The 23,297-nt window shown below is 58.0% G+C and overlaps 1 protein-coding gene across 8 annotated transcripts in view; it reads right to left on the reverse strand.

Annotated features, from left to right (window-relative positions):
• SYT7 (synaptotagmin 7) overlaps window positions 1-23,297 on the reverse strand; it is a 65,733-nt gene that overhangs the window by 22,981 nt on the left and 19,455 nt on the right. For 2 of the 8 annotated variants that reach the window (XM_019037130.4, XM_055354275.2), the window contains exons 2-6: window positions 17,762-17,865; window positions 13,057-13,136; window positions 8,842-8,973; window positions 7,694-7,918; window positions 3,875-4,243 (exon numbers count right to left, since the gene is read on the reverse strand). In XM_019037130.4, coding sequence (XP_018892675.1) covers window positions 3,875-4,243; window positions 7,694-7,918; window positions 8,842-8,973; window positions 13,057-13,136; window positions 17,762-17,865 — 910 coding nt within the window. The remainder of the gene's footprint in view (window positions 1-3,874; window positions 4,244-7,693; window positions 7,919-8,841; window positions 8,974-13,056; window positions 13,137-17,761; window positions 17,866-23,297) is intronic. The other 6 variants (XM_019037131.4, XM_019037132.4, XM_019037133.4 and 3 more) reach the window with 6 other exon arrangements.

Here is a 23,297-nt window from a genome sequence, read left to right on the forward strand (position 1 = left end):
GGAGGCCCCGTGGGCGGGGGCAGGGGGGAAGGAGAGAGAGAGAGAGAGAGAGAGAGAGAAAGAGAGAGAGAGAGACAGAGACAAAGAGAGAGAAGAAAAAAGTGTAAGAAACTGGCCCTGCAGGAAAGAAAGCAAACTTCAGCAGTGTCAACAGTTGCAGGATAGAGTGGGGAGAGTGGAGGCAGGGAGGGAGGGGAGTTGACTACGGCCTGAGACTCCACTGGTCTGAGCCAAGAGCAAGATTCTCCAGAGCTAAACTGCAAGGGGCTGGGCAGAGGCCTGCAGAGGTGGCCTGTGGCTGGGACAGTCCCAAGGGAACACGGGGGATAGGGTGGGGGGAATGGAGCACAGGCCCTGGGACCCCACAGATTTCCAACTGCTAATGCATGCCCAGCTGGACTCGCTCTGACCATCTGGGCCACTGGGAGAAGAGGGAGGGGCTCCGTCACTATCCTGCACCGGCACCGCGCAGGCTTTGAAAGTTTCGAAATCCAATGGGCACTGCACCCTGTCCTTATGGAAGCCCTTCATAGACAACGCTGTGTCATGGTCAACCAGATGTCCTTGAAGCCAGGTAGGGTCTAAGGAGCTACCTCCCCTCGGCTCCTGGATATACAAGCCCATCAGAGGAGAATGAAAGTCCTTTGTGGTATATGGCAACTCGGCCATAGTGGCTGTCTCCTGTGTCCTCCTTGCTGGAGATCCAGGGAATGAGCACCACCGCTGAGTCCAGGTCAAGGGCCTTTCATTGGAGAAGAGGTCCAGAAGGCACCACAAGCCAAGGCGGCGAGAATGTGCAGGAACTTGGCAAGGTCTGGAGAAGTTTTGGCAGGACTGCAGGGAGCCTGTGCCTGCAGTGAGAGATCGTGCTTTGAGGGAGCACAGTCAAGGCTGAACAGGGAGGGGGTAGGCAAGAAGGCGAGACTCTCTTGGAGTGGACATGTGGGCAGCCGTATGAGGCCAGGTGTGACACCTTTAGTAGGGGGCATTCTCAGAGAACCATCGGGCAACTTGGCAGGGTCTTTGCAAGGTTACCCGCATTTGCCAGGAGGGGAGAAGGGAGCATCATTGGTGACCCTGCTGTCCCTGAAGACCATCAGAGTCCGCGAGCGTTTTCTGGGTGCTTCGTGGAGCTCCTCCAGCGTTGGGCCTCTCATCAGAACAAAAGGAGAGGGAGGGGTTCTTGGACAGGCCAGGCAGGAAAGCTCGTCTCAACAAGGGCCAAAGGGAAGACAGTAGGGCTGACGGAATATTCTGGAAGGGAGAGGATGCTGGGTCAGGAAGTCTACCACTTCAACCACTGTGAAGGGAGGCGAGGTTTACAGAGGAAGAGCTTGCTCTAACTTCTCAGAGCAGTTGTCAAACAGGGAACAAACAGGCGAGAAATAGCCTCTGAGGTGAGGGGCGAGGGCACGAGGGTCTTGGAAAATGGGACATTACCTCTGGGGTCTCAGTGGACGGAGGGAGCTAAGTGGCTGCTGTGCCCCTCCCTGTCTTTGCGTCTTTGGTCCTGGGCACAGTTACTCCAGGCTGACCCTTGTGCTGGGATCTAACTTTCGGGAAACAAATCCGTACCCTCCCTCAGGACGAATCCTCCTTTTCTGCCCACCGGTACTGTTTCAGAGTTGGTAAAATTCCATTTGGCTGCTCGGGAGCTAGTTGTGCTGGGGGAAGGCAAACTCAGTGAAAACATGTTTTTTCCCCAGTTAATGCATTTTTCAGATATTCCTTTTTCTCTTCTTAAAACCAGAACAGCTCCTCTGCATAAATTCCCGATTCGTCACTCTCTCCAGCTCTGCAGGACGCGAGGGTTAGGATGAGGGGCAGGGGCTGGAGAGTGGAGGGAGAGGCTGGCAATGTTAGGGGAGTCACGACCATCAAGCAGAGGGCTGCTGCCCTCCCTGCAAGGCGTGGGTGGGATCATGGGGCGTCGGGACAACCCTCGCCACCTGCCTCTCTACTGGAGCCACCAGCGTTTGAGCAAGTAAAGAGCCTCAGAAACAGGGCAGCTAAATTGTAAAGCAAGGGGCAAATTACGGCCCACGAGCTAAGAGTGGTTTTTACATTTTTAGAGGGTTGTTTTAAAGAAAAAAAGAATATGTGATGATCACATGCCTCTTGCAAAGCCTAAATTATTATCTGGACCTTTCTAGGAAAAGTTGGCCGACCCTTGAGGTGAGCTCTGGAGGTTGCCAGCAACTAGGGGGACATGAGACTTGTCCTGGGGCACAGAGCAGGGACAGAGGATGCTGTTGCATGCTTGATGCTGGACGAATCCCAGTTAGCTGAGAAGGCAGCAGGCAGGGAAGAGATGGTACCCAGGTTCCTGGCAGGCCCCTGGCCCAGTTTAATGGCTGCTGGAACAGGAAGTAGGGTGACAGCTGTGATAAGACAGTCTGAGGTGGGGAGGAGCAAGGACGTGCAGGGGCCCAGCAGGCTCTCAGTTCTGTTCAAGCCACGCAGAACCAATTCCCTCGACTCTCCAAGATCCACGCCTGGATCACAGCCTCTGTCCCAAAACAAACCGCCACCTGGAAGACCGGAGGCTCTTCTGGGCATCTCGTCTTGTGCAGGCGTCCAGTTAGATTCCTGCAGGTCCTTGAGTGGGGTAGAGCCCCAGAGAATATGGTGTCCTGATTTGCCAAAGAGTCACAGACAGCATGTCTTGCTGGCCGTGGGCCACTTGCACGGGTATGGGAAGCTGGCATGGCAGGGCCTCTTCGGGTGGGGTGCCTCTCCCAGGGCAGTGCTGCCATCTGCCCGGGAAGCCCTGGCTGAGGTCTCAGAGGAGAGACAGGATGCTCCGAGGAACTTGCTTGCCTTCAGAATCCCTATATCTTGCCAATGCTTCCCTTTCCTCCTCCCTTTCTCCTCGCCCAGGCTTAGTGTGCTGGTCTCCTGCTCCGTGAAAAGTGCTCCCAGGGAAGACCTGGGCGATGGGAACAATCCCCAGGGCCTGGAAGGAAGCTCACGTTAGGGCAAAGGAGGGGGGTGATGTTGGGGATGGCAGCCCAGACCTGTCTTAGGCTCTGAGAGTGGGGGGCAGATGTCCAGAGAGATGCTGGGGAGGGGGCTTCCTGGGTGGGGCCCCTCCAGGGAGAGCAGGGGGTGGGCGAATGGCTGGTGGGAATGGTTAAGGTTAGACACTGATGGTGTGTTGTTACTTCTTAGACCTATATACTTGAAAGCAAGCTCCAATTTAGAAACAACCTTTTCTAAAGCTTTGGGGCAACATCTCAGATTTGTCCTCAGGGGATGGGTCATTACTGGAGGAAGGAGACTTGGGAAGTCAGGGCGGGAGCTGGAGGACAGGTGGCTATAGAAGGTCAGAGAGATGGGGGAGGGCTGGTGGCAGGGACAGGGATAGAGGAAGTGAGAGGGAGGGAGGGAGGGGTGTGGGCCAAGAAGGCTAGCAGAGTCGGGTTACAGGGGAGAAGTAAATTGCAGGGGAGGAGGCAGGGCTGGAGATGAGTAAAAGGGATGGGTTTTGGAGCAGAAGGGGGAGGAGAGAGGTCGCAGGAGTGAAGGAAGACTGGCCAAGAGGCCAAGAGCAGCCTGGGACTAGCTGGGGAGAAGAGATGTATCTCAGGGCATTGTCCAGTGTCTCCACCTAACTTTTAGGGGGAACTTCCCTGAGCCCTAGAGCACTGAGGGGGCAGGGGTCCTCATAGGGAAGTGGCTGAGAATTCTTCCGTGGTGGCCTTCAGGCAGGAGCCACAAGAGGCTAAGGAGGGGGCTGCCAAGTCTGCTTGGCACCCTGCCAAGGGGATGGAGGGCCGGGAGGTACATACAACCAGCTGCTCCCAAGGAGATCTGGGGGGCAGGAGGCTGGGTCAGGGAGGTGGGGGCCGGCCCGCTCAAGGGGAGGACTTACAGGAAGGATTTCATGTCCAAGCCTCGGTTTCGAATCTGCCCCACCACGTGGTCCCAGCTGCCTGGGTTGGAGCGGCTGCGGCCCCCTGCCGCCCGGTACTTGGAGCCGGCCGAGGTGCCCTGCCGAGCCTGGCCCCGGCCATAGGCCCGGGGGTTGGGGCCTGGTGCCGAGGCCATGTGGGCCTGCAGCTGGCCCAGGCTCTGGCTGGTGGTGGGCTGGCTGGGCTGCCGGCCCCGCTGGTGCTGGCTCAGCGGCTGTTGCAGGCTCTGCTGCCGCATCAGGGTGCGGGGTCGCTGGCATTTCGGCTCTCCCGTGGAACTGGGGATAGACTCAAGGGTAGTGGCCGTGGACAGGGTGGAGTCCTCGAAACTTGGGGCAGGTGGAGGAGAGGAGAGAAAGGAGAAGCAGATGAAGGGATCACAGTGGAAGAGAAAGAAGCCGAGGGCCAGGACTAGGAGGCCCCAGTGCAGGGTGCGCGCTGCCGGACCTCGCCAGGCCTCCATCGGAGCTGTCGCCACCGCCGTCGCCGCCACTGCCTCGCCCAGGAGGCTGCAAAGCCCTCGCGCCCACCCTGAGGCCCCAGGTCGGCTCTGCCCACCCACCTTCTGGCCCTGGCTCAGCTAGTGCCAGAATACCTCCTGGCTAGGCCGACCTCCCTGCCGGTCTGAGTGGGCTGCGAGTGCTGCCGAGGCTGCGTGGTGAAGGCAGGTCCCCTGGGCCCTGCGGCTGCCTGTCATGTTGGAGTGGGAGGGGTAGAGGGAGCTGCTGTGGCCCCTCCCGCTATCTCGCTGGGGGACACCAGGAAAGTCTGCCTCTGTGTTCTAAGTACTGGCATCCTTTGGAGACAGGAAGAAATCCAGGCCAGTGCAGAGCTGGCCTAGTAATCCTGGGGAGGCCGGGGAAGCCATCAGTTCTTATACTTTGTCCACAGAGGCAAGGAAGCGGCAGACCTCCACCCTGTGGCCAGCACAGCCTTAGAATTCAGGCTCTGGCATGGATCTTTGCCCTCTTTTCAGGGTTCTTTGTTTCCAAGGTCCAGCATCCTCTCCTGGGACCTTGGAAATATCTCCCAGTCAGAGGACTGGACCAAGAAAGAGTGCAGACAGGGTGGAACCCAGTATCCCCTCATCTGTCACTTCACCGCAGTTCTAACAGAGAACAGGGTGACTGTCTTTGATGCATCTGCAAGGGGATGCTCTCCCACAGGCCCATCAGCATCTCTGAAATGCACTGGGAAGTAGGGCAAGGACAGAGAAGAACTAGGACATGGCTGGTCAGATGCAGTATAGCCTCAGAGAGACCTGGGTTCAAACCCCACCTCTGCCACTTACTAAATATGGGACTCTGGAAAAGTGACTCCACCTCTCTGGGCCTCAGTTTCTTCATCTATGAAATGGGAGTAATAAAATAATCCCCGAGCTTCCTCTGTCACAGAATTGCCATGAGGATCTAATGAGGTTGGGCTGTGTTGAAAATGCTGTATTGGTAAATGCTCCCCATGCCAGTGGTTGGAGTCAGAAGTCCCTGGCCTCCCCTGGAGAACCTGTCTGCTTCATGCGCTGGCTGGAGATTTCACCATATCCCACAGGCAGGGCCAGAGCCAGGCTGCCCCCAGGCACCAGAGCGGAGCCAGAGACTGGGCTGAATGAGCAGCTTTGGGTGAATCATTTCTCATCTTGGAACTTCAGGGGTTCCAATCTTCTCCTCCTCTGTCCCTTCCCTCCACCTCTCAATCCAGTGGTCTTGGGGAGGGGTTGGGAAGCCATTGCCTGTGGGCCACATCTAGCCTGCTGCTTGTCTCTGTAAATAAAGTTTTATTGGAACCAAGCCATTGGCATTAGTTTACATAGTGTCTCTGGCTGCTTTCATTCCACAATGGCAGGGTTAAGTCATTGTGCAAGAGAGTATATGGCTTATAAAGCCTAAATATTTCCCAAGTGGCCTTTTACTGAGTAAGTTTGCTGACCTCTGGTCTAGGGCCATGGGGCAGCCAAGTATCCCCTGGGCTGCCCAAGGGAGGAGGCCCCAGAGCCCTTGGGAGCCACCTTCACCACCGCAACCAGACCTCAGCTTTGCTCACCCTCTGAGCCTACCCTGGGAACCAAAAGACAACAGTTAGGCTACCCCTGTGCGCTGAGAGAGAGAAAGAAAAAGAGAGAGTGAAAGAGGGAGAGAAAGAGTATAGTAAAGAGAGAGCGAAAGAAAGAGGAGAAAGCAAAACGTAGCTTTAGCTGGGGTCTTGGAGGGGTGGCAGCCTTGCCTAACTCAGGCCTGAAATCCGGGCTACCTCCAGGGGCAGGCCCAGGCCTGGCCGGCCAGGTAGGCCCACAGCTCCCTGGGGGCAGGTTAAGGCAGAGGGAGGGCGGCACATTGGCAGCTGCCTCCTCCCCCTCCTTGGTGACCTCATTTTGGTTTCCTATCACATCCAAAATTAGTCCAATTTACAACCTCTCAGTCACAGGAAACTAAAATTGGTTCCTCCAGGCCTGGAGCCAGTGGATGGCATGGAGGCCTAACCGGCCTGGAGACTGGCCGGGGCAGGCTGGGAGGGTGGGGCACTGGGCTGGGCTCTCTGAAGGGGTGTGTGGCTTCCCTGTGGGACCCTCCTGGGGCCAGACGTTGGGAGAAATTGGCTTGTGTGCACTCAAGCCAACTAGCGAAAGAGATCTTGGTACGGTGGCCTTCAGAGCTCCCAATGGCAGGAACCACAGGTCTTCTGAAGAGAATCAGGAGGGCCCCCAGTTGAGGCAACAGGATGGCCCAACAGCTAGGAAGGGGCAGGGCTGTTGGCCTGTTAAGTGGGAGGCTGCTCCATTAGCTGGGAGTTCCAACTTCTGAAAATGGAATTTATACCCCAAGGGAGACTGGTCACAGCTCAAAGGACTCAGGGCCTAGAAGGGCTCTGATGAGGGGAATCAGAAGTTTCCAAAGGCCAAGATGAGAATAAAGCTGCCCCATGAGAGGGGATATACTGTCTGTGGAAAACAGGGGCCAATCCTACGTCCATCAGCCAAGAGTGGGCCTGACTGTTCGACAAGCTCAGACAGCTATTACAGAGGGGACGGCTCCTTCTGCCTGATGTCTAGAACACCCCATGACATCTGGCAAGTGAAGCTAGCTGGGGTTTGACAACCCAACCTCCAGGAATACACGGTCCCAACAGCCAGTGGTGGGATAGCTCGGTGACCAAGACTGGGACAGCCAACGGGGATGGCTGAGATGAGGATGAACCGATGGGGCAGCCTGCAGCTGCTCGTGAGTGGCTTCCACAACAGATGATGTATGGTTCAAGCAAGACTGGGACAGCCAATGGAGTCAACCGATGGTCAAAAATGGAATGGCTCAACTTCTGGGTCTAGAGCCATCTGCTGGCTGTAAGAGGGAAAGCCTGGGAGCTGATGGGTGATTGTCAGGCTGAGAGTGGGCCAGATTCCCAGGATGAGATGGAACAACCACAGGCCTGCTGCCCATGGAGGGATGACCTGGTGGCTGAGATGGGGCGGCCAATCAAAGAGGATGGGATGACCCAGGGACTGAAATGAAGCTGCCCTGGGGGCAGAAAATGGAATGACCTGGTCACTGGCAAAGGAAGGGACTGATGGTGCATCAGCCAGAGGCTGAAATGCATCACTGTATGGCTGAGTTCGTTGTGCCAGATGGCAAGGATGATGGGAGAGTCTCATGAAGGGATGGAATGAGCCAGGGGCCGAGGACGGCACCTCTGGGGGCAGCAGCGGGCATGCCAGGGGTCCCGCTGTCCACCCTGGCAGGGCAGGCCTGAGCTCATGGCTCCGGCAGCCATGGGGCGCCATCACTCACTTGGACAAGTTGAGCTTCCCTGCGGCCAGGTGGCTCTGCACCGTCCGCCAGCGGCCTCTCCCCGCCTTGCCACCGCTGCCCGGCTCGCTGGGGGCAGCCCCGCCGCTTCTCAAGGCGTCCTCTCCGGGTGGCGGCACCGGTGCCGGCTTCTCCCCCAGCCGGCCTTCCCGCTCCACCGCCAGCCCCGCCGCGGCGGCCACTTTGGCGCCCGACAGGAGGGTGCCACTGGAGGCATGCACGAGGCAGCCAGGCCAGAGGGGCACCGGGGGTGGCGGTGGGGGAGAGAGGGCAGGCCATACGTGGGGGTCGGGGGGTGGAAGAGGAAGAAAAACAATAACAGATAAAAGGAAGAAAGAGACAGTGAGAGAGGAGGAGGAGAGAGACAGACGGACATGAGACAGACAGAGAGAGAGAGAGAGACATCAGCACTGCAAATGGGTTAACAGCGGAGCCTGCAGAGAGGAGAGAGGGGGACCGGGCGGGCTGGGGGTCGGAGAACAACGCACCACGACAACGGAGGGGGGGCCCCTTCCCACCGCCTGGGGCAGGGGCGGCGGGGGTTGGGGGAGGGCAGCCACCTCCAACTCTATCCCACAGGACAACGAAGGGTTAACGACGGAGGAAGAGCGGGCTGTCCAGGCCAGGAGGCCCCAAGGCAGGGAGAAAGAGAAAGCCGTGTTAGTCAGAGTTCATCACCACCACCACCACCATCACCGCCACCACCGCCACGAACCACCGACCACCGACCACCGACCACCGAGCAGCCACGGCAGCACACAGCGGGGAGGAAGAAGCGACCACAACCGAGGGGGTGGGACCCAAACGGGCAACCCCATCCTGACTGCACAGAAGGTGGGGTGGGCCCCGGGACCAGCTGGGGGGGCCAGGTATGGCTGCCGAGGGGGCTCTCCTGCAAGGCTGGCCCTGGGGGAGGGGACGGGAGCGGGCAGGCAGGTGGGTTGGGGCAGGTGGGGTTGCTCGTCTCCATGGTCGGCCTGCCCATGGGGTGGATGGGTGGGGAAGTTGGGGGACAGGAGCGAGAGGAGAGAGGGAGTGAGCGGGTCCAGAGGTGGGTGGGGGCAGGAGGAGGGAAGGAGGGCGTGCGCGGATACTCGGTACATATGATCAAACCAGGTAAAGTCACTCACTTGAGGGACAGTCGTGGGTCGCCATAAGGGGCGTAGGGTGAAATGTTTAGAATAAACTCCTTGGGAGGGTAGGAGCTCCATTTCTGCTGCACTGTGCTCTCATTGTTATTCCAAAAGTCTCTGTCTAGATCACTGGAGGGGCAGAGAGAGAGGGGAGAAAACAGGGAGATACAAGAAGAAACAAGAACTGCAAGTCCTGCGGGGGCAGAAGGGACCAGGACCCCGGGGCCGGGCACACAGTGGGCGGGGCTTCGTGGGTCAGCTCCTGCGGGAGGAAGAAAGGCAGGCGGGCACCACAGTCTGTGCCTGGCACACACACGCATACACACACACGCACACATGTGCAAGCATACCCATGCACACATGCACGCACTCGAGGGCCGGGAAGCCACACAGAAAGGAGGCAAGCGGCAGGCGGCAGACTGGAGCCTCGCACCTGGGAAGCTGGTAGGAGAGAGAAAATGATGAGAGGAGGGGGACAGAGGGGAGAAGGGTTGGGGATGAGGCCTGGGGTGAGCAGGGGGAGTGGGAGAAGGAGAGTGCTGGTTTCTGGCTAGATGGAGCTGAAAGGCAGATCAGGCCCAGGTGCCAACTTGCTGGGCCCTACCTCTCCTGGCCTCAGTTTCCCTGCCTGTCAAAGGAGAAGACTGGCTGTAACTGCTATACTATCAACTCTCTCACTGCAGAATAAAAGCTCTAGTACTGGAGAACTCAAGGTTCTCTCCTCTTCCACCTTCTCTCCACTGAGGCCCTCCTGGGGCAGGCCCAGCCCCTTGCCCATCTTTCTCCTCCTCCTCCCACTGGCCTGAGGGGCTCCCTGGCTTCCTCTGCTCTCTCTTCTACTCCGTGAGGCTGGGCTGCAGCCTTAACCTAAGACTGGGGGATCTCAGCTGAGCTGGAGACCATCTCTACTCCTTGCAAATGTGGCAGCTGGGTCACCCCACTCCCCTGAAAGGGGAGCATTCCCGGGCCTCTGACCTTGCTGAGGATGTCACTAAGGTAACCAGGGGGCCCCTCGGTCCTTTGTTCTGGGGCCTGTGTAGCGGGAACCTGTCCTTCTCTGGGTGTGTCCCTGGCCTGCCTGCTGGGGCAGCCCCTCCCTGGGTCCCGGTCCCTGTCCCTTTCCAGGGTGGAGCTGCTGGGTCTGGAAGGGACCCTCAGCCCGGACTCTCCACCTTCTCCTGAGAACGTGGGGACTTCCAGGGGGGGTGGGTGGCAGAAGCCTTGGCTGGTGGAGGGCATGGCCTGGAAACCCTGGGAGCCAAGGACAAGGGGCGCCACCAGCTCATCAGGCTACTGGGACCCCAAGAAGCAGGACTGGGAGTACAGGGGGAATAGAGACAGTGACTATTCTGGAAGGCAGCCATGTTTCAGGCACGGGAATGCCTCTAGGGAAGGGGCCCCAGGAAGAGCGCTGGGGTGGGCCTGGGGAGGACTGAGGCTGTGCCGCTCCCCAAAGCCAAGCTGGGGCAGTGTAGGGAAGGGTGCCAGCGGGGGCACACCCCACCCCCCAGGATCAAGCAAACATGTTCTTGTGGGACCTGCTTTTTCCTCCATTTAGAATTTGACCTTGACCTTGGTTCTCAACCTCAGACTCAGGCACAAAAGTGAGAAAGATGAAGAGAGGCTGAGCTGCCACCATAGGCCCAGATGAGATGGTGGCGTTGGGCATCCCTGCTGTAGACAGATTTCTCTGTCCAGAGTAGACCTTGGAAATGTCTCACAGGGGACTCTGTGTACAGGGTTCAAAGCCAAAGCGTAGAGCCAGCTCACAGGGGCAGTAAGTGGTGGGTATGGAGGAGGCAGGACAGGCCCCAGGGGAACCTAATCCCTTGACAAAAAAACCCCTTCCCACCACAGATGTCCCTTCCCAGCAGAGCCTCACACGAGGGTATGGATGGGGCCTCCCTGCGTCAGGTATAACAAAGATGGAGCAGGTAGCAGCCTCTCTTTCCTGCTCCCTCCAGATCTCCAGAATCTAGGGCCATCCAGCCCGAGGTCCCAGAAAAAAAATCCACCCAGAGTCACCACTGCCAGACTTGTCTCCCACCCTGTGTTCTGAAGAGCTCCAGGGTCTCTCAGGTTTTTCCACTGCGGTAATGGAAAAAAGGATCTTTGATTAAAGAAATTTGGGAAACACTGATTCCTTTACCGCAGGACTTCTCAGAGCCTTTAATGTGCCCATGAATATCAGTATCGCCAAGAGGGAGATAGAGTGTGCAGTGTTCCCCAAACTTAGTTGGCCATGAGACCCTTGGTTCGTGGAATAGCTATGACTCATCTGTGGGGCACAAGGGCCCTGAGGAACACAGCTTGGAAAGCACTGCTAAAGAACAGTTTCCCAGAATCCTTGATAAGACGATCCTCTGTTGGGGGTCCTAAGCCCATGAAGGGCTGTGCAGGAAGGAGGCTCTGCCACCTGTGATTCCACTGACTTGGGACCTTTCTGTTCTCTGGAAAGAAGCAAAGGCCTAGGTGCATGCAGACACACACGGTGGCTTCTGTCCCTCGGGGCAGAGGGCCTGACCACTCAGCAGCATCGGGGGCAGGCTAGGACTGTGAGTGCGGGGGCTGCAGGACCCCCGCTGGCTGGGCGGCCTGGATGGCCGCTGCTGCCTCACTTTGTCTTAGAGAGCCCTCATGGGCACTGGTCCCAGCCTGGCACAGCCTGCTGCCCGCCCTCCCCCTGGTTGGGAATCCTGTCTCCTCTTGTGGGCCCTTTCCAGGACTCTGGGCCCTGCCACACGCACCCCTATCCAGGAAGGTTATGATCACCTGGCAGAGGCAGGCCCCCAGCCCTGGCCAGCGGCTGTAAACGGCCTGTCCTGGAGGAGGCACAGGTGCTGAGCTGGCCACGCTCCCCCACGTGCTCCCTCGCCTTCAGAAAGCCTGGGCCTGCACTCTGCAAGAGCCCCTGGGCCCTGCCAGCACTTGGTTTTGAAGACCGGAGTCTGGGCAACCAACCTAGCTTCAAAGTCTCCCACAGCCTCCTCCTGAGCCTCCCGCCCTCCCCTAGCCTCAGCCTGGCCCACGCCTCCTCTTGCCCCACTCCAGACACATGCACACAGCTTCTACCAAGGCCTCAAACAGGATCAGTGCAAGAGATGAACAAAATGGGGCAGAAGAGGACCTGGGAGGGAGCCCTCAGGAGCGGGGTGGAGGGTCAGGGAGGAGTGGAGAAGAGAAGGTGGAGAAATAGGAAAGGGAAGGGAACGGAAGGGGAAAGACACACAGGGGAAGGCAGGGGAGACCAGCAGTGGGCAGGGGCCAGAGGGCAGGGGGAGGGTGGCTGGGCCTTCAGAGGGAGGAAGAGTGGAGGTAGGGAGGGATGGGGCGCTCGGCTTCTAGGTAGAGCCCTTTGGCTGGCAGGCTTGGTCCAGGCCAGGCTGAGATGTGGGGTTACCACCCCTACTTTGACCTCTGGGCTCAGCAGAGAGGAAGGGGCTGGGGCCACTGGCCAGTGGGCACAGAGGCCTCCCCCCCAGCAAAAGCCTCCATTTCCAGAGCCCAGGGGGCCTGAGTCCCCCGCCAGGTGGGTGGGGGACTTCTCTTGGTGTCTCCCAGTGACCTCAGCAGAGGGCTGGCCAAGGTGGTCTGCAGTGGGAGGGCAGACTCCTTGAAGAGGGCTCTACGGCAGAACAAGGAGACCTGGGTGAGGCAGAGACAGCCAGACACACAGCGGCCGGTGGGGTTGACGGGGAGGGAGGGACTGCTCCCCAGCGCTCTGCTCCCCGAGTGGCCCAGACACAGGTGTGTCTGCCTCCCCACTTCCAGGTCATCCTCAAACACTGGCAGGATCTGAGAAAAGAACCTGGGGCCCACTAGGGAGGGGCCTCCCCGGCCTAGCAGCAGGGGCCCCATGAGAGGGGCTTGGAGGTCCAGGGAAGCCGGCGGGTGGTGGGCACAGTGTGTGTGACAGGAGGGTGGGATGAGAAAGCGGCAACCAGGGTTGAGGTGGGCGCAGAAGGTGCTGGCGGTGAGGGCAGCGGAAACGGAGGCCAGGGACTCCGGAGCACTGCGAGGGGCTTGGGCACAGGCAGAAAAGACGGGGCCCCTGAGTTGTTGGGGGTGTGTGGAGGGTGTAGAGAGCATGGCATCGGGGTGTGGGGGAAGTGAAAGTGTGTGGTCAGGTCTGTGGGGCTGGCGGAGAGAAGGGGCTCCTCCCACCTGGGCTGCTTGTGTGGCCCCATCCCAAACTAGCAGCCTGGCACCTACTTGATAGCCTTCTTCTCACTGCGCCCACGCCCTGAGTCTGGCGTGCCCACCGTCTCCAAGGAATTCTTGTAGCGTTTGCCCTGTGGAGATAGCACTGGGGTCACTCCTGGGGAACAGGACTGTACCCTCCCTACCTCCCCAGAACAGTGACCCGGAGGGGAAGGAGATAGACTGGAGTCGGGCCGTGGCAACAAGGCCAGGACCAGTGTGCGAGGCTGTCACCGCGGTGGGGGCCAATCCCCTGGATGCCTGCTCCCCGGTTGGCAGCTCCTGGGCCCCATCGGGCTCTAGGACCTGCCCCACCCACCTCGACCCGAACCTCATCCCTGACTCCCAGGGATCAGCCCCTCCTGTCTGCCTATCTCCTGGGGCTCTGGCCTAGCTCCCAGAAACACAGTTCCCTCTGCCACGGACAGACGGCTCTCAGGCGCCTGGCCACGTCACACTGTCCACGTCACTGCCCCCAGATGGTGGGGGTGGCATCCTGCAGGGCAAGGTTGGCAGTGGCCAGTGATGTGAGCAGTGGGGGCGGGGAGAAGGCCATGTCCCCAGTCCTGCTCGGGGCTGTGTCCACCACTGTCTGGGGGTTCTCTGGGGGGTCCTTGTGCCCTGGGGCTGTGAGGCAGGAGCAAGGCTGTTTTAGGAAGGCAGTCTTAGGAAGAGAGACTGCCCGCTGACTCAGAGGCAGTTGCGGGGAGGCAGCCTGGGCCCCTGCCCCCCAGAGTCCCTCACACTAGCAGGGGGAGGGAGGGGGCAGGGCAGCGGGTGGGTACCCCAGGTCCTCCAGCTAAAGGAAGGGCCGTGGCCACAGCTGCAACTGGGCCTGCTGCCGGGAAGGTGAGCACCATTCACCTTCTCAGTTTGGGTTTCTAAATTTAGCTCATGCAGAGCCTAGCCCCATTAACATTCCTGGCTGCCACCAAGCGTCCTCACACGCACCCATGGGCCACGGACCTGGGCCAGGTCCAGGGCTGATATGGGCAGTCGGGGGACAGGGGCTGTGCGGGGGTTGCGGCTGCCTCTCCCAGCGCATTCTCCCACTGGGCACTGGCCTGCCCCTCCCTGGCTGCACACACACACACACATGCACGCACACGTGCGCGCACAAATGCTTCCCAACACCCTGTCATGTGCACCAGCACCACAGCCACAACAGTCAATTATTCCATCCTCTCTAAAGCAGAGTAAGAGCTGTCACTGCCACTGCCATGATTCCTGTCACAGCCATGCTCCCTGATGCTCCTGCCAGGGGCAGCCCCTTCCCAGGCACGGGAGCCACCTATCTAGGGAGACCGGCAGCAAAGCTCCCTCATCCCACCAGCAGTGCCCTACACCTCAGGGTTGCCTGGGGCTTGGCTCCAGCAATGCTGCATGTTCCCCCGTCATCCTAGCCAAGTGTCTTCCCTTCTCTGGCCTCTTTCCTCCTTTCTGAAATGGTGTCGCCATATGAACCCCTAGAAGGAAGACTCCTCATCCCTCCAGGCTCTCATCACATATATGAGTATTTCTGTTCACTTACTTCAGCTCCTATCTCCCGGCACGTGCTCCCACAGAGGCAAGGCTGTGGGTTTCTGGTACTTAGTGTGGAAGCTGGTACTGGGCAGTTCTCAGAAATCATCACCTGGAAGTGTCTCTTCTATGGCCCCGCCCACCCTGGAGTCTGGGCCCCCAGCAGCTACCTCTAAGTCAGAACTTTAAGAGCTGAAATATAGAGATGCCGGACACCCTGGGTTCACAAAAGCTGCCACTCACAGCTCCATCTCCCATCCCTCCCATCACTACCCAGAGGTCCAAATCTCAAACAATTCCCAGTTCCAACTGGGAAGATCCTATGCGGCTGTGCCACAGTGACCTCAGGCCCCCTTTGGCAGGACCCTCAGGCAGGAGCCCCGCCCCACTATTCTCCAGCACACAGGCAGTGTGGGTCAAGTGTGGGGCTGCTGATGGCATCCCATGCCACCCCTCGCCCTTCTCTTCCTTCTTTCTGGCTTGGCAGGAGAGCTTGCCCCGGCCAGCACCCTCTCGTAAGGCAGGGCCGCTGCCCCTTCCCCGAGGCCAGGAAGGGCACGGTCAGCCCTTTCTGAGCCACGCCCCCACAGACATTCTGGGAGCCTCTGTCTGCCCCTCTTCCTTCCCCAACTCCGAGAACCTTCCCCTCTGGCTTCGACCTCTGCAGCAGGAGCCGAGGTGCTATAGGGGGCAGGAACCAGGCCAGGACTTGATTTGGAGGGCAGGGGGACAACCCAAGTTAACAGGAAACCAGGCAGGGTCCAGGTGACATTAGGCAGCTCCAAAGCAGCCCAACACCACCAGCCCGCTTCTCAGGGAGGGGTGGCCAGGCTGATCCGGAAAAAGCCAGCTGGAGATTAAGGAAGTTATTAATGTTTGGAAATGGGATCTGGGCTGTCAGGGTATCACGTCACTGCTGCTGAGGGGACAGGCAGGCAAGGAGAGCCCAACAACTGTGTGTGTTGGGGGAGGGGACAGCGTTTTAAAGTCCCTTCCATGGAGCAAGGAGACAGCCTGATCAACGAGCTCCCTGGCTTCTGGAACCCCTGAGGCGGAGGGGAGGGGGTGGCAGGGCTTGGGGGACTGGGGAGAGTAGCATTCTATCCACAGCAAGTCAAGAGGGACAGCCTGTGGTCTGGACCCTGGGAGGGTTCCTGTCTGGGGATTGTGGGGAGGGGCTGGGACCAGGGAAGAGGCTGCTTCTGTATCTCTCAGCTCCCAAGGTCCTTCCTGTGCTGACAGCCCCCCATCTGCTGCAAAAGCTGTTGTCTTTGAACTCCTGTCCCCAGGCCTTGCCCCTGACTGGAGGTGCATGAGGGTGGGGTGGAGACCAGTTACAGTTGTACCTGGGTCCTGGAAGTCATCTCTCACCGCACACACCAACACCCACATCCACACACACACACTGCAGCACATATGCAGAGGAGGCCAGGAGGGTGGGGCAGACCCCAGCATTGGCTCACACAGGGATCTGATGAGTTGATGCACATCCCACCACTGAGGGGTGAACGGACACGCACAGACAGACAGACACACACAGACACACACACACACACACACAGTGCACCAATACCCTCAAAGTCAACACACTCAGCACAGACTCCACATGGAACACACACACAAGGTCGCCAGCAGCGCCTGCTCATGCAGCCTTCTTCCCTGGCCTTCAAATCCAGACAGACAGCAAGACAGCCTAAGGGGCCCTGCAACAAGATGCTCAGGGCTGCAGGTACGCTCAGCCACTCCCCCAGCCTCTGAGGACACTCACACACAGAGGCACATGGCCCAGCCTCCTCCACCACCTTTCCTGAAATTCTGAGACAGATGCAGACACAGGGGACCCAGGAACAAAGCAGGGCAGCCAGCCCGGTTCCACACACCTGCAGGCAGAGGGGGATCGGGTCATGCACACACTTGCACACATGCACACACACTCGCACAGGGAGCAGAGCTGGCCTCCACTATGGCTCCTCCCCAGGGGTCGGAGCTGCCTGAAGTTCAACACCCAGGATGGAGCCGCATGCTCCAAAGTCCTCAGTTTGCCTTTCTTGAAGGAGGCATGCTGGGTTCTGGGACTCTCAGGTCTTTCCCGCAGGTCTCTCACAAGACCCCAAAACCCTTTCCCAAGGGTATCTGCCCCTTTTCTTCCTCCAGAGGAGTGGGGCATGAAGCCTCTACCCACCCAGTGCCCACAGCCACAGTGCTCCCCCCTTGTCCTTAAGGCCCCCCTTTGGCTGCGCAGGAAGAGAATGGGGTTCCCAGAGGTGGTGCCCTGCTCCCACTCCCACCATTCTCGGCCCGGGGAGATGGGGGATGCTTGCTAGTGACCCTCCTTCACCTGACTCCGCCAAAGGCGTCGCACCTCGGACACCCCCGGGCCCACCGTCGCCCCCCTCGCCCCCTGCTGCCCCCAAAGTCCCACCACACTTCTGGGCCGAGCGGCAGGAGTGGGGACGGGAGTGGAGGTCTTGCGGAGCAGCGGCTCGGCTCGGGGAGCTGTGGGTTGCGGGCTGGGCGGGGCGGCGCGATGCCGGGCGGGCGGCTCAGCCCCGCTCCCCCTACCGGCGCCCTCAGGGGATGAATGTCCCTCCCGACGGTCTCTTTACTTATTGATGGACTAATCCTGCTCCTTAATTCCCCAGCCCTCGTTAAAAATGAAAAGGAGCCGTTTGTGCTTGTACAAACCCAAGAGCCAGGATGGATGTGCGGGGGTGGGGCGGGCGGCGCCTCCGCATTGGCCACCGGCTCAGCCACGCCCATGGAGGGGAGCGGGCAGAGGGGAGGGGGCGCGGTGCTTAGAGTGGGGGCTCTATTCTCAGTCTGCGCGTGTGTGCCTGCGGTGCTTTATGCGGGAGGCAGGGCGTGTGTGCGTGTGTGTGCGCGTGTGTGTAGCTGCTCGCGTGCGAATGCCTGTGAGTCCTAAGTCTGTCCCCGAATGTGTCCCTAGATGCATGGCTTTGGGTATATAAACAGAAGTATAGGGCTGAGACCCAGGTAAACGCAGGGTGTGCATGCATGCATGCGTATGCACGCGGTCTGAATTTCTATGGAAGTGCCCCTGACTATGCGGACAGGTGAGTCACCTGTGTGCACCCTTGGGAAAATTCCCAAGCCTGTAATTGTGTGTGTGTGGGGGGGGGGGGGGGCAGTGTGCAGGGCTAGGCACCACCCTCCAAGGGGCCCTCAGGAGCCTCACCAGTTTGCGCTGACACCAGTGGCAGAGGCCGCAGAGGACGACAGTGACGCTAAGGCTGACGGTGATGATGGCAGAGACCAGCAGGACGTCGCGCGAGGGCGCCCCTGGGGAGGACAGGTACAGGTCACACCCTCATTGGCCAGGGCCTGCCACCCTCCCTCAGCCCAGAGCCCTCCAGAACCACCACCCTACCCTCCATCTGGCCCCTTCACTGGGAGCTCTGAACCCAGGTTCTACTCCCAGTTCTGCCTTGCTGGATGAACTTGGGTAGTTTCCTCTCTGTGTGCCTCAGTTTCCTCATCTGTAAAACGGGGAAACTGTGCCAGTTGGCATCTTTCTCTGTCTCTCCCTGCACGGACCCTGTGTGAGTCCATGGGATCTGTGCCATCCTCCAAACTTGAGACCCTCAAAGGGAGAGGCCAAATGTGCCCCTCAGCTCAGCCAGACTTCACCCGTCCATCAAATCCCTCCACAGGCCACTGCTCCTGGATGGCCTTTTCACACAGCACTCTTCCACCCGCTGCCCTGACGACACACACACTCTGAGTTGCAACTCCAGTGAAATTTGTCCAAAGGGTCCTTATTAGCTCTGACAGCCCCTCTGAGGACATCTGCCTCATGGCACTAGCCGGTCGTCTTGCTTCCCAAGACTCACCAGCCATATGTGTAGTCAAAGGAATCTCTGGAACCCTCTGGCCAGCTGTTGCCCCCTTTAGCCCAGCTTTCATTGGTCTGGAAGCCCACCCACTGGCCTCTGCACATTCCTATCCCCCAAGCTCACCCCCACCACACCATGGCTGCAGCCCATCTGTAATTCCTAAATGCTCTCATCCCAAGTGCCAAGGTGCCATAAACTTCAGAAGTGGAAACCTTGGCACCCTTGGCAAAGATGAGACCTGTCCTGGGAGGAAAATCTCAGGCCTCTGTTTGAATCCCACCCCTTCCCTGGCTGTGTGGCTTCCGCCAGTCACAGAAGCACTTGGTTTCTTCCTCTGTAAACGCAGATCAGACCTCCTCCCCCGCCCTCCTCATGGGTGACTGTAAACATTAGCCCAAACCAAATGTAAGGAAGGCAAAAACTTTGAGGACAAATTCTCATGTGGGGCAATGAGTGGAGACCTGCATAGATCACACATGCGCTATCAATCTGTTGTGTGTGCTGGGATGCATCCTAAAGCCAAGGAGATGCTGTTTATTTACAGAGGAGCCTGCGTGGGCTTTTTGGTGCCAGTGATCATGGTAATTAAGAGTTGACGGTATCTGTCTGGTTCTGGTTCCTGCGGTTTTAGCTTCTGCCTTTCTTCCTCTCCCAGTCTCTCTTGCTTGGCCATGGAGCCTGGTGGAGGAGGGCCCAGCAGTCACCCTCAGGGATGACTCTCATCAGCTCTCAGGGGCCTCTGGGCTCCCTCCCTCCTCCACTCCAGCACCCTGGGCAGCCCTTTCTCTACCTGCTCTACTAGAACACTCTTTGGGCCCCACCTCTCCCTTCCTGACTTCCTGAGCCTCCTAGTTGTGGGGAAAGACCACACTTGTGAGGCTCCCACCTGTCCACCTGCCAGGCAAATTCAGCCTCCTCCTGTACCAAGTCTGCAGCCTCAACCCCCCGGAAGCCCCTGCACCCAGTTCACTTTCAACCTCAGGGGCCACGGCACCCAGGAGCTCTGACCTGGACAACCTGCAATCACCAAGGTCCTGCCCCTCCCTCTCCTGGGCTGAGGAGCACAGCTCTGCAAGGCTGGAGGGGCCACATTTGTCAAAGTTCTCAGGCCAAATGGGAGAACTAGGACTTTGATCTCCAAGTTTCCAAGGGAGAATAGGAGCAGGGCACTCCACCACAGCCCCACGGCCCATGGCCAGGCCTCCAGGGAAGGGATGGGCAAAGGCGCTTTCTGGAAATGAGATCTGTTTCCCAGCTCTCCCCATGGAACCTGCCCAGCCCCACTGGAAGGGCTAGGGGAGCTGTGTGGGCTGAAAGCAGATGAGCCCACACTTTCCTTTGTTTAACTCACTTTGAAATAAAGTAAACGCCATTCTTACGCTGAGCTTTCCTCGGCAACTATCTATTAAGAATATATTATGAGTGGATATGGTGGCTCATGCCTGTAATCCCAGCATTTTGGGAGCCAGAGGCAGGCAGATCACTTAAGGTCAGGAATTCGAGGCCAACATGGCAAAACCCCATCTCTACTAAAAATACAAAAAATTAGCTGGGCATGGTGATGTGTGCCTGTACTCCCAGCTACTTGGGAGGCTGAGGCATGAGAATTGCTTGGCTTGAACTCTGGCATGGGGGTTGGAGGGGGGCGGAGGTTTTAGTGAGCTGGGATTGCACCACAGCACTCTAGCCTGGGCAACAGAGCAAGACTCTGTCTCAAAAAAAAAAATATACACACACACACACACACACACACACACATACATATACACACACACATATATATACACACACACACACACATATATATATATAAATTATGAGGGTGTGTGTTTGTTGGGGAACAGGCCCTGCCCACAAGGAACTACCACTCCAGTGGGGAAGACAGGTTAGAATTAAGTTATCTCCTAGCATGCTAGGTGCCCCAGAACCATCAAACAGCAGGACACCCAGCCAGGGGCCCCAGACTCCAAAAGACCTGAGAAAAAAGACCCAAGTGTGAGTACCACCTCTGCCTCTTTTTTGTTGAGACGGAGCTCTGCTCTTTTCACCCAGGCTGGAGTGCAGTGGCGTGATCTTGGTTCACTGCAACCTCTACCTCCATGGTTCAAGCAATTCTCCTGCCTCAGCCTCCCGAATAGCTGGGATAACAGGCACCCAACACCACACCCGGCTAATTTTTTGTATTTTTAGTAGATATGGGATTTTACCACATTGGCCAGGCTGGTCTTGAACTCCTGACCTCAGGTGATCCATCCACCTCGGCCTCCCAAAGTGCTAGGATTACAGGCATGAGCCACTGCGCCCAGCCCCACCTCTGCCTCTTAACAGCTGTGTGACTTTGGACAAGTGTATTAACCACTCAGTGTCTCCCACGGGGTTGCTGTTAGCACTCAATAGATGGGTAGTATTAGTATGGTTGTTGGTGTTTGTTTTATCACAGGCATAAACAAAGGACCCTGGGAGCACAAATGAGGACTTTATCAATCTTGTGGGACTAGGGAGCTATCTGGGAAGGCCACCCTGAGGAGGTGGTGTTTGGCGTAGTCTGAAGATGGAAGTGAGGCGAAAGTAGGATATTCCAGGCAGAGGGAAAGGCAAGGAGGTGGGAAAAGTGTCAGGCACATGGCGTGAGGAGCCGGACTTAGGGTATGGGGAGTGAATTCAGGGAGACCAGCCTGGAAGGAAAGGAGGGCCTGATGGGGAAGGGGCTTGTCTATCCAGCTGAGGGGCTTGTTTTGTTCTGTAGACCACGGGAGCCATGGTAGGCTTTTGAGCAGAGGAAGGATGGGATCAGAGGGGTGTTTCACAAGCTCATGATCTGGTAGCTACAGTAGGAAGCAGCTGGAGGTCACAGCCACACTCCAGGTGGGCTCCTCTGCTCTGATGCCCTCTCCACATTCCCCCCTCCCCCATATACCTCTTTGCCATTGGGAATTCTCCAAAAGGTCACCTTCCTGGAGCTCCCTCCTTTTTTGTCAAACAAGATCCTTCTCAAAAACCAATCCTCAACCCCTGCTGCAGGTCAGAGAGTCCCTAGGGACAGAAGCCTGTTGATCCCAGAGTCCAGTGGGCACACTCTGAAAGGTCCCCAGAAACCCAACAGAACACCCATCTTAAGCAATTAGCATTCTGTGGGCACAGCAGAATGAGCCCTAGGTTTGGGGTCTAGGAGAACTAGGCTGAGACCCTAGTCCAGCTGCTAACCAGCCATGTGGCCAGCAAGACACTCGACTCTTGGATATCAGTGCCTTCATCTGTGGAAGAGCTGACCCTGACCCTTCCCCACTCAGAGGACAAGCCAGGTATTCCAGGTGCTCCACATGCAGTCACAACGACAACAGAGATAAGCATTATGAGTTGTCCCCATTTTACAGATGGGGAAACTGAGGAACAGAGGGGTCAAATACCATGTCCAAGTTGAAAGCCAGGGTTTGAACTCAGGCAATCCGGCTCAGATTCTATACTCTTTGCTTTGACATCACACCAACTAGAGGTACGTGGTTAGTTTTCAAGAGGTAGTCTTTGGAACCCCTAGGGTTGCCTGGAGTCTCTCTGGGGCTCTGGGGAGTGGAGGCTGAGCAGATAAGGCTGTGATCCCTCAAGCCCTCTTCAGCCACAGTAGCACTGTTCCTGTCTGTGTTCTTGAGCTTTTGCAGAATATTCCATTTGGAGAAGGGGTTGTGTTGCTAAGGAAAGTTGAACTCTTCTGGATGAGTGGCCCCAGGGTCCCCTACAGTGTGGGTGACTGCTGTCATCTTCCAGGCAGTTGGTACGGCCCCCACAGATTCCCCAGACCCTTCAGCCTCCCTCGGACAGCCCTCAAAGGCAGGGTGAAACAAACACTTGCCACTGCAAATTGCATTGATGTTGTGAATAATAGTGACATGATGTCCTCGGCCAGCATGCCGACATCCTAAGGAGATCCTAAGGGGGATGTCGCCATCAAGGGGTGCAAGCATGTTCTCGCCTACCAGCCAGAGTGAACCATTCCCTGCATATGGAGTCACTGTGTCTCCAGCTGGAAGGGACCTTGAAAGTCATGAAGTCAGGCCCCAGGGATGCACAAAGCCCATGGGCAGCCCTGTTGGTGACAGGGAGCTTCTGCAGGGAGCAGAAGGCAGGAAGCAGGTCCTTCCTGGACGGGCATTGTTAGGGAGGGCTGCTGTACCTCTCGCAGAGCCGAATCTGTCTCCCTAGAACTTTGCCTGCTGGTCCTGAGCCTGCCCTCCGGAGCTGCCAGGAACGAGCTGGCTGCCTCTACCACATGACAGGCCTCCAAATCCTTGCCGACAGTTCTAACGTCCCCTTCAAGTCTTCTCCAGGCAAAGCCACCCCAGCCCTCTAACCCCTCCTCAGATGACATGCATGGTTTCAAGTCCCCTTACTGTCAGCATATTAACACTGGGGGAAAGAAAATTTGGAGCCCTAGTCAGCCTTTTGACAGGGCTGAGTGCCACAACCTATCCTGAGGCAGAGGAGACATCCTAGGTCCCGGCAGGTAAGGCACAGCATAGACAAGGGCAGACAGGCAACATCAGGAAACCTGGAAGGCAGGGTGAACCAGGAGCTAGGCAGAGCCAGACCTCCTAGGTCCAATGCCGGGATGTCTTGGGAGTGAGGTATGAGCTGGGGCAGGCTGCTGCCCCTCTACCCAGGCCTGTGGTAGGCATATCAGCTGACTAGAGCTCAGGATGAAGGGTCTAACTGAGTCCTGTGTGCTTTGCTGGGTCCTGTGGGCACAGCCTATGCTCCTGGCCAGGCCACCCCCCAAGGAGATCTCAGGGTAAGGTCTGTGTACCCCAGGAAGCGGCCTGCCTCTGAGGGTGGACAAGATGTCCATGCACAGCCTTCCCTTCTAGCATCTGGGCAGGGCTTGGT

This window comes from Gorilla gorilla, chromosome 9 (genome assembly GCF_029281585.2).
Source record: "Gorilla gorilla gorilla isolate KB3781 chromosome 9, NHGRI_mGorGor1-v2.1_pri, whole genome shotgun sequence".
Classification (NCBI taxonomy): domain Eukaryota; kingdom Metazoa; phylum Chordata; class Mammalia; order Primates; family Hominidae; genus Gorilla; species Gorilla gorilla.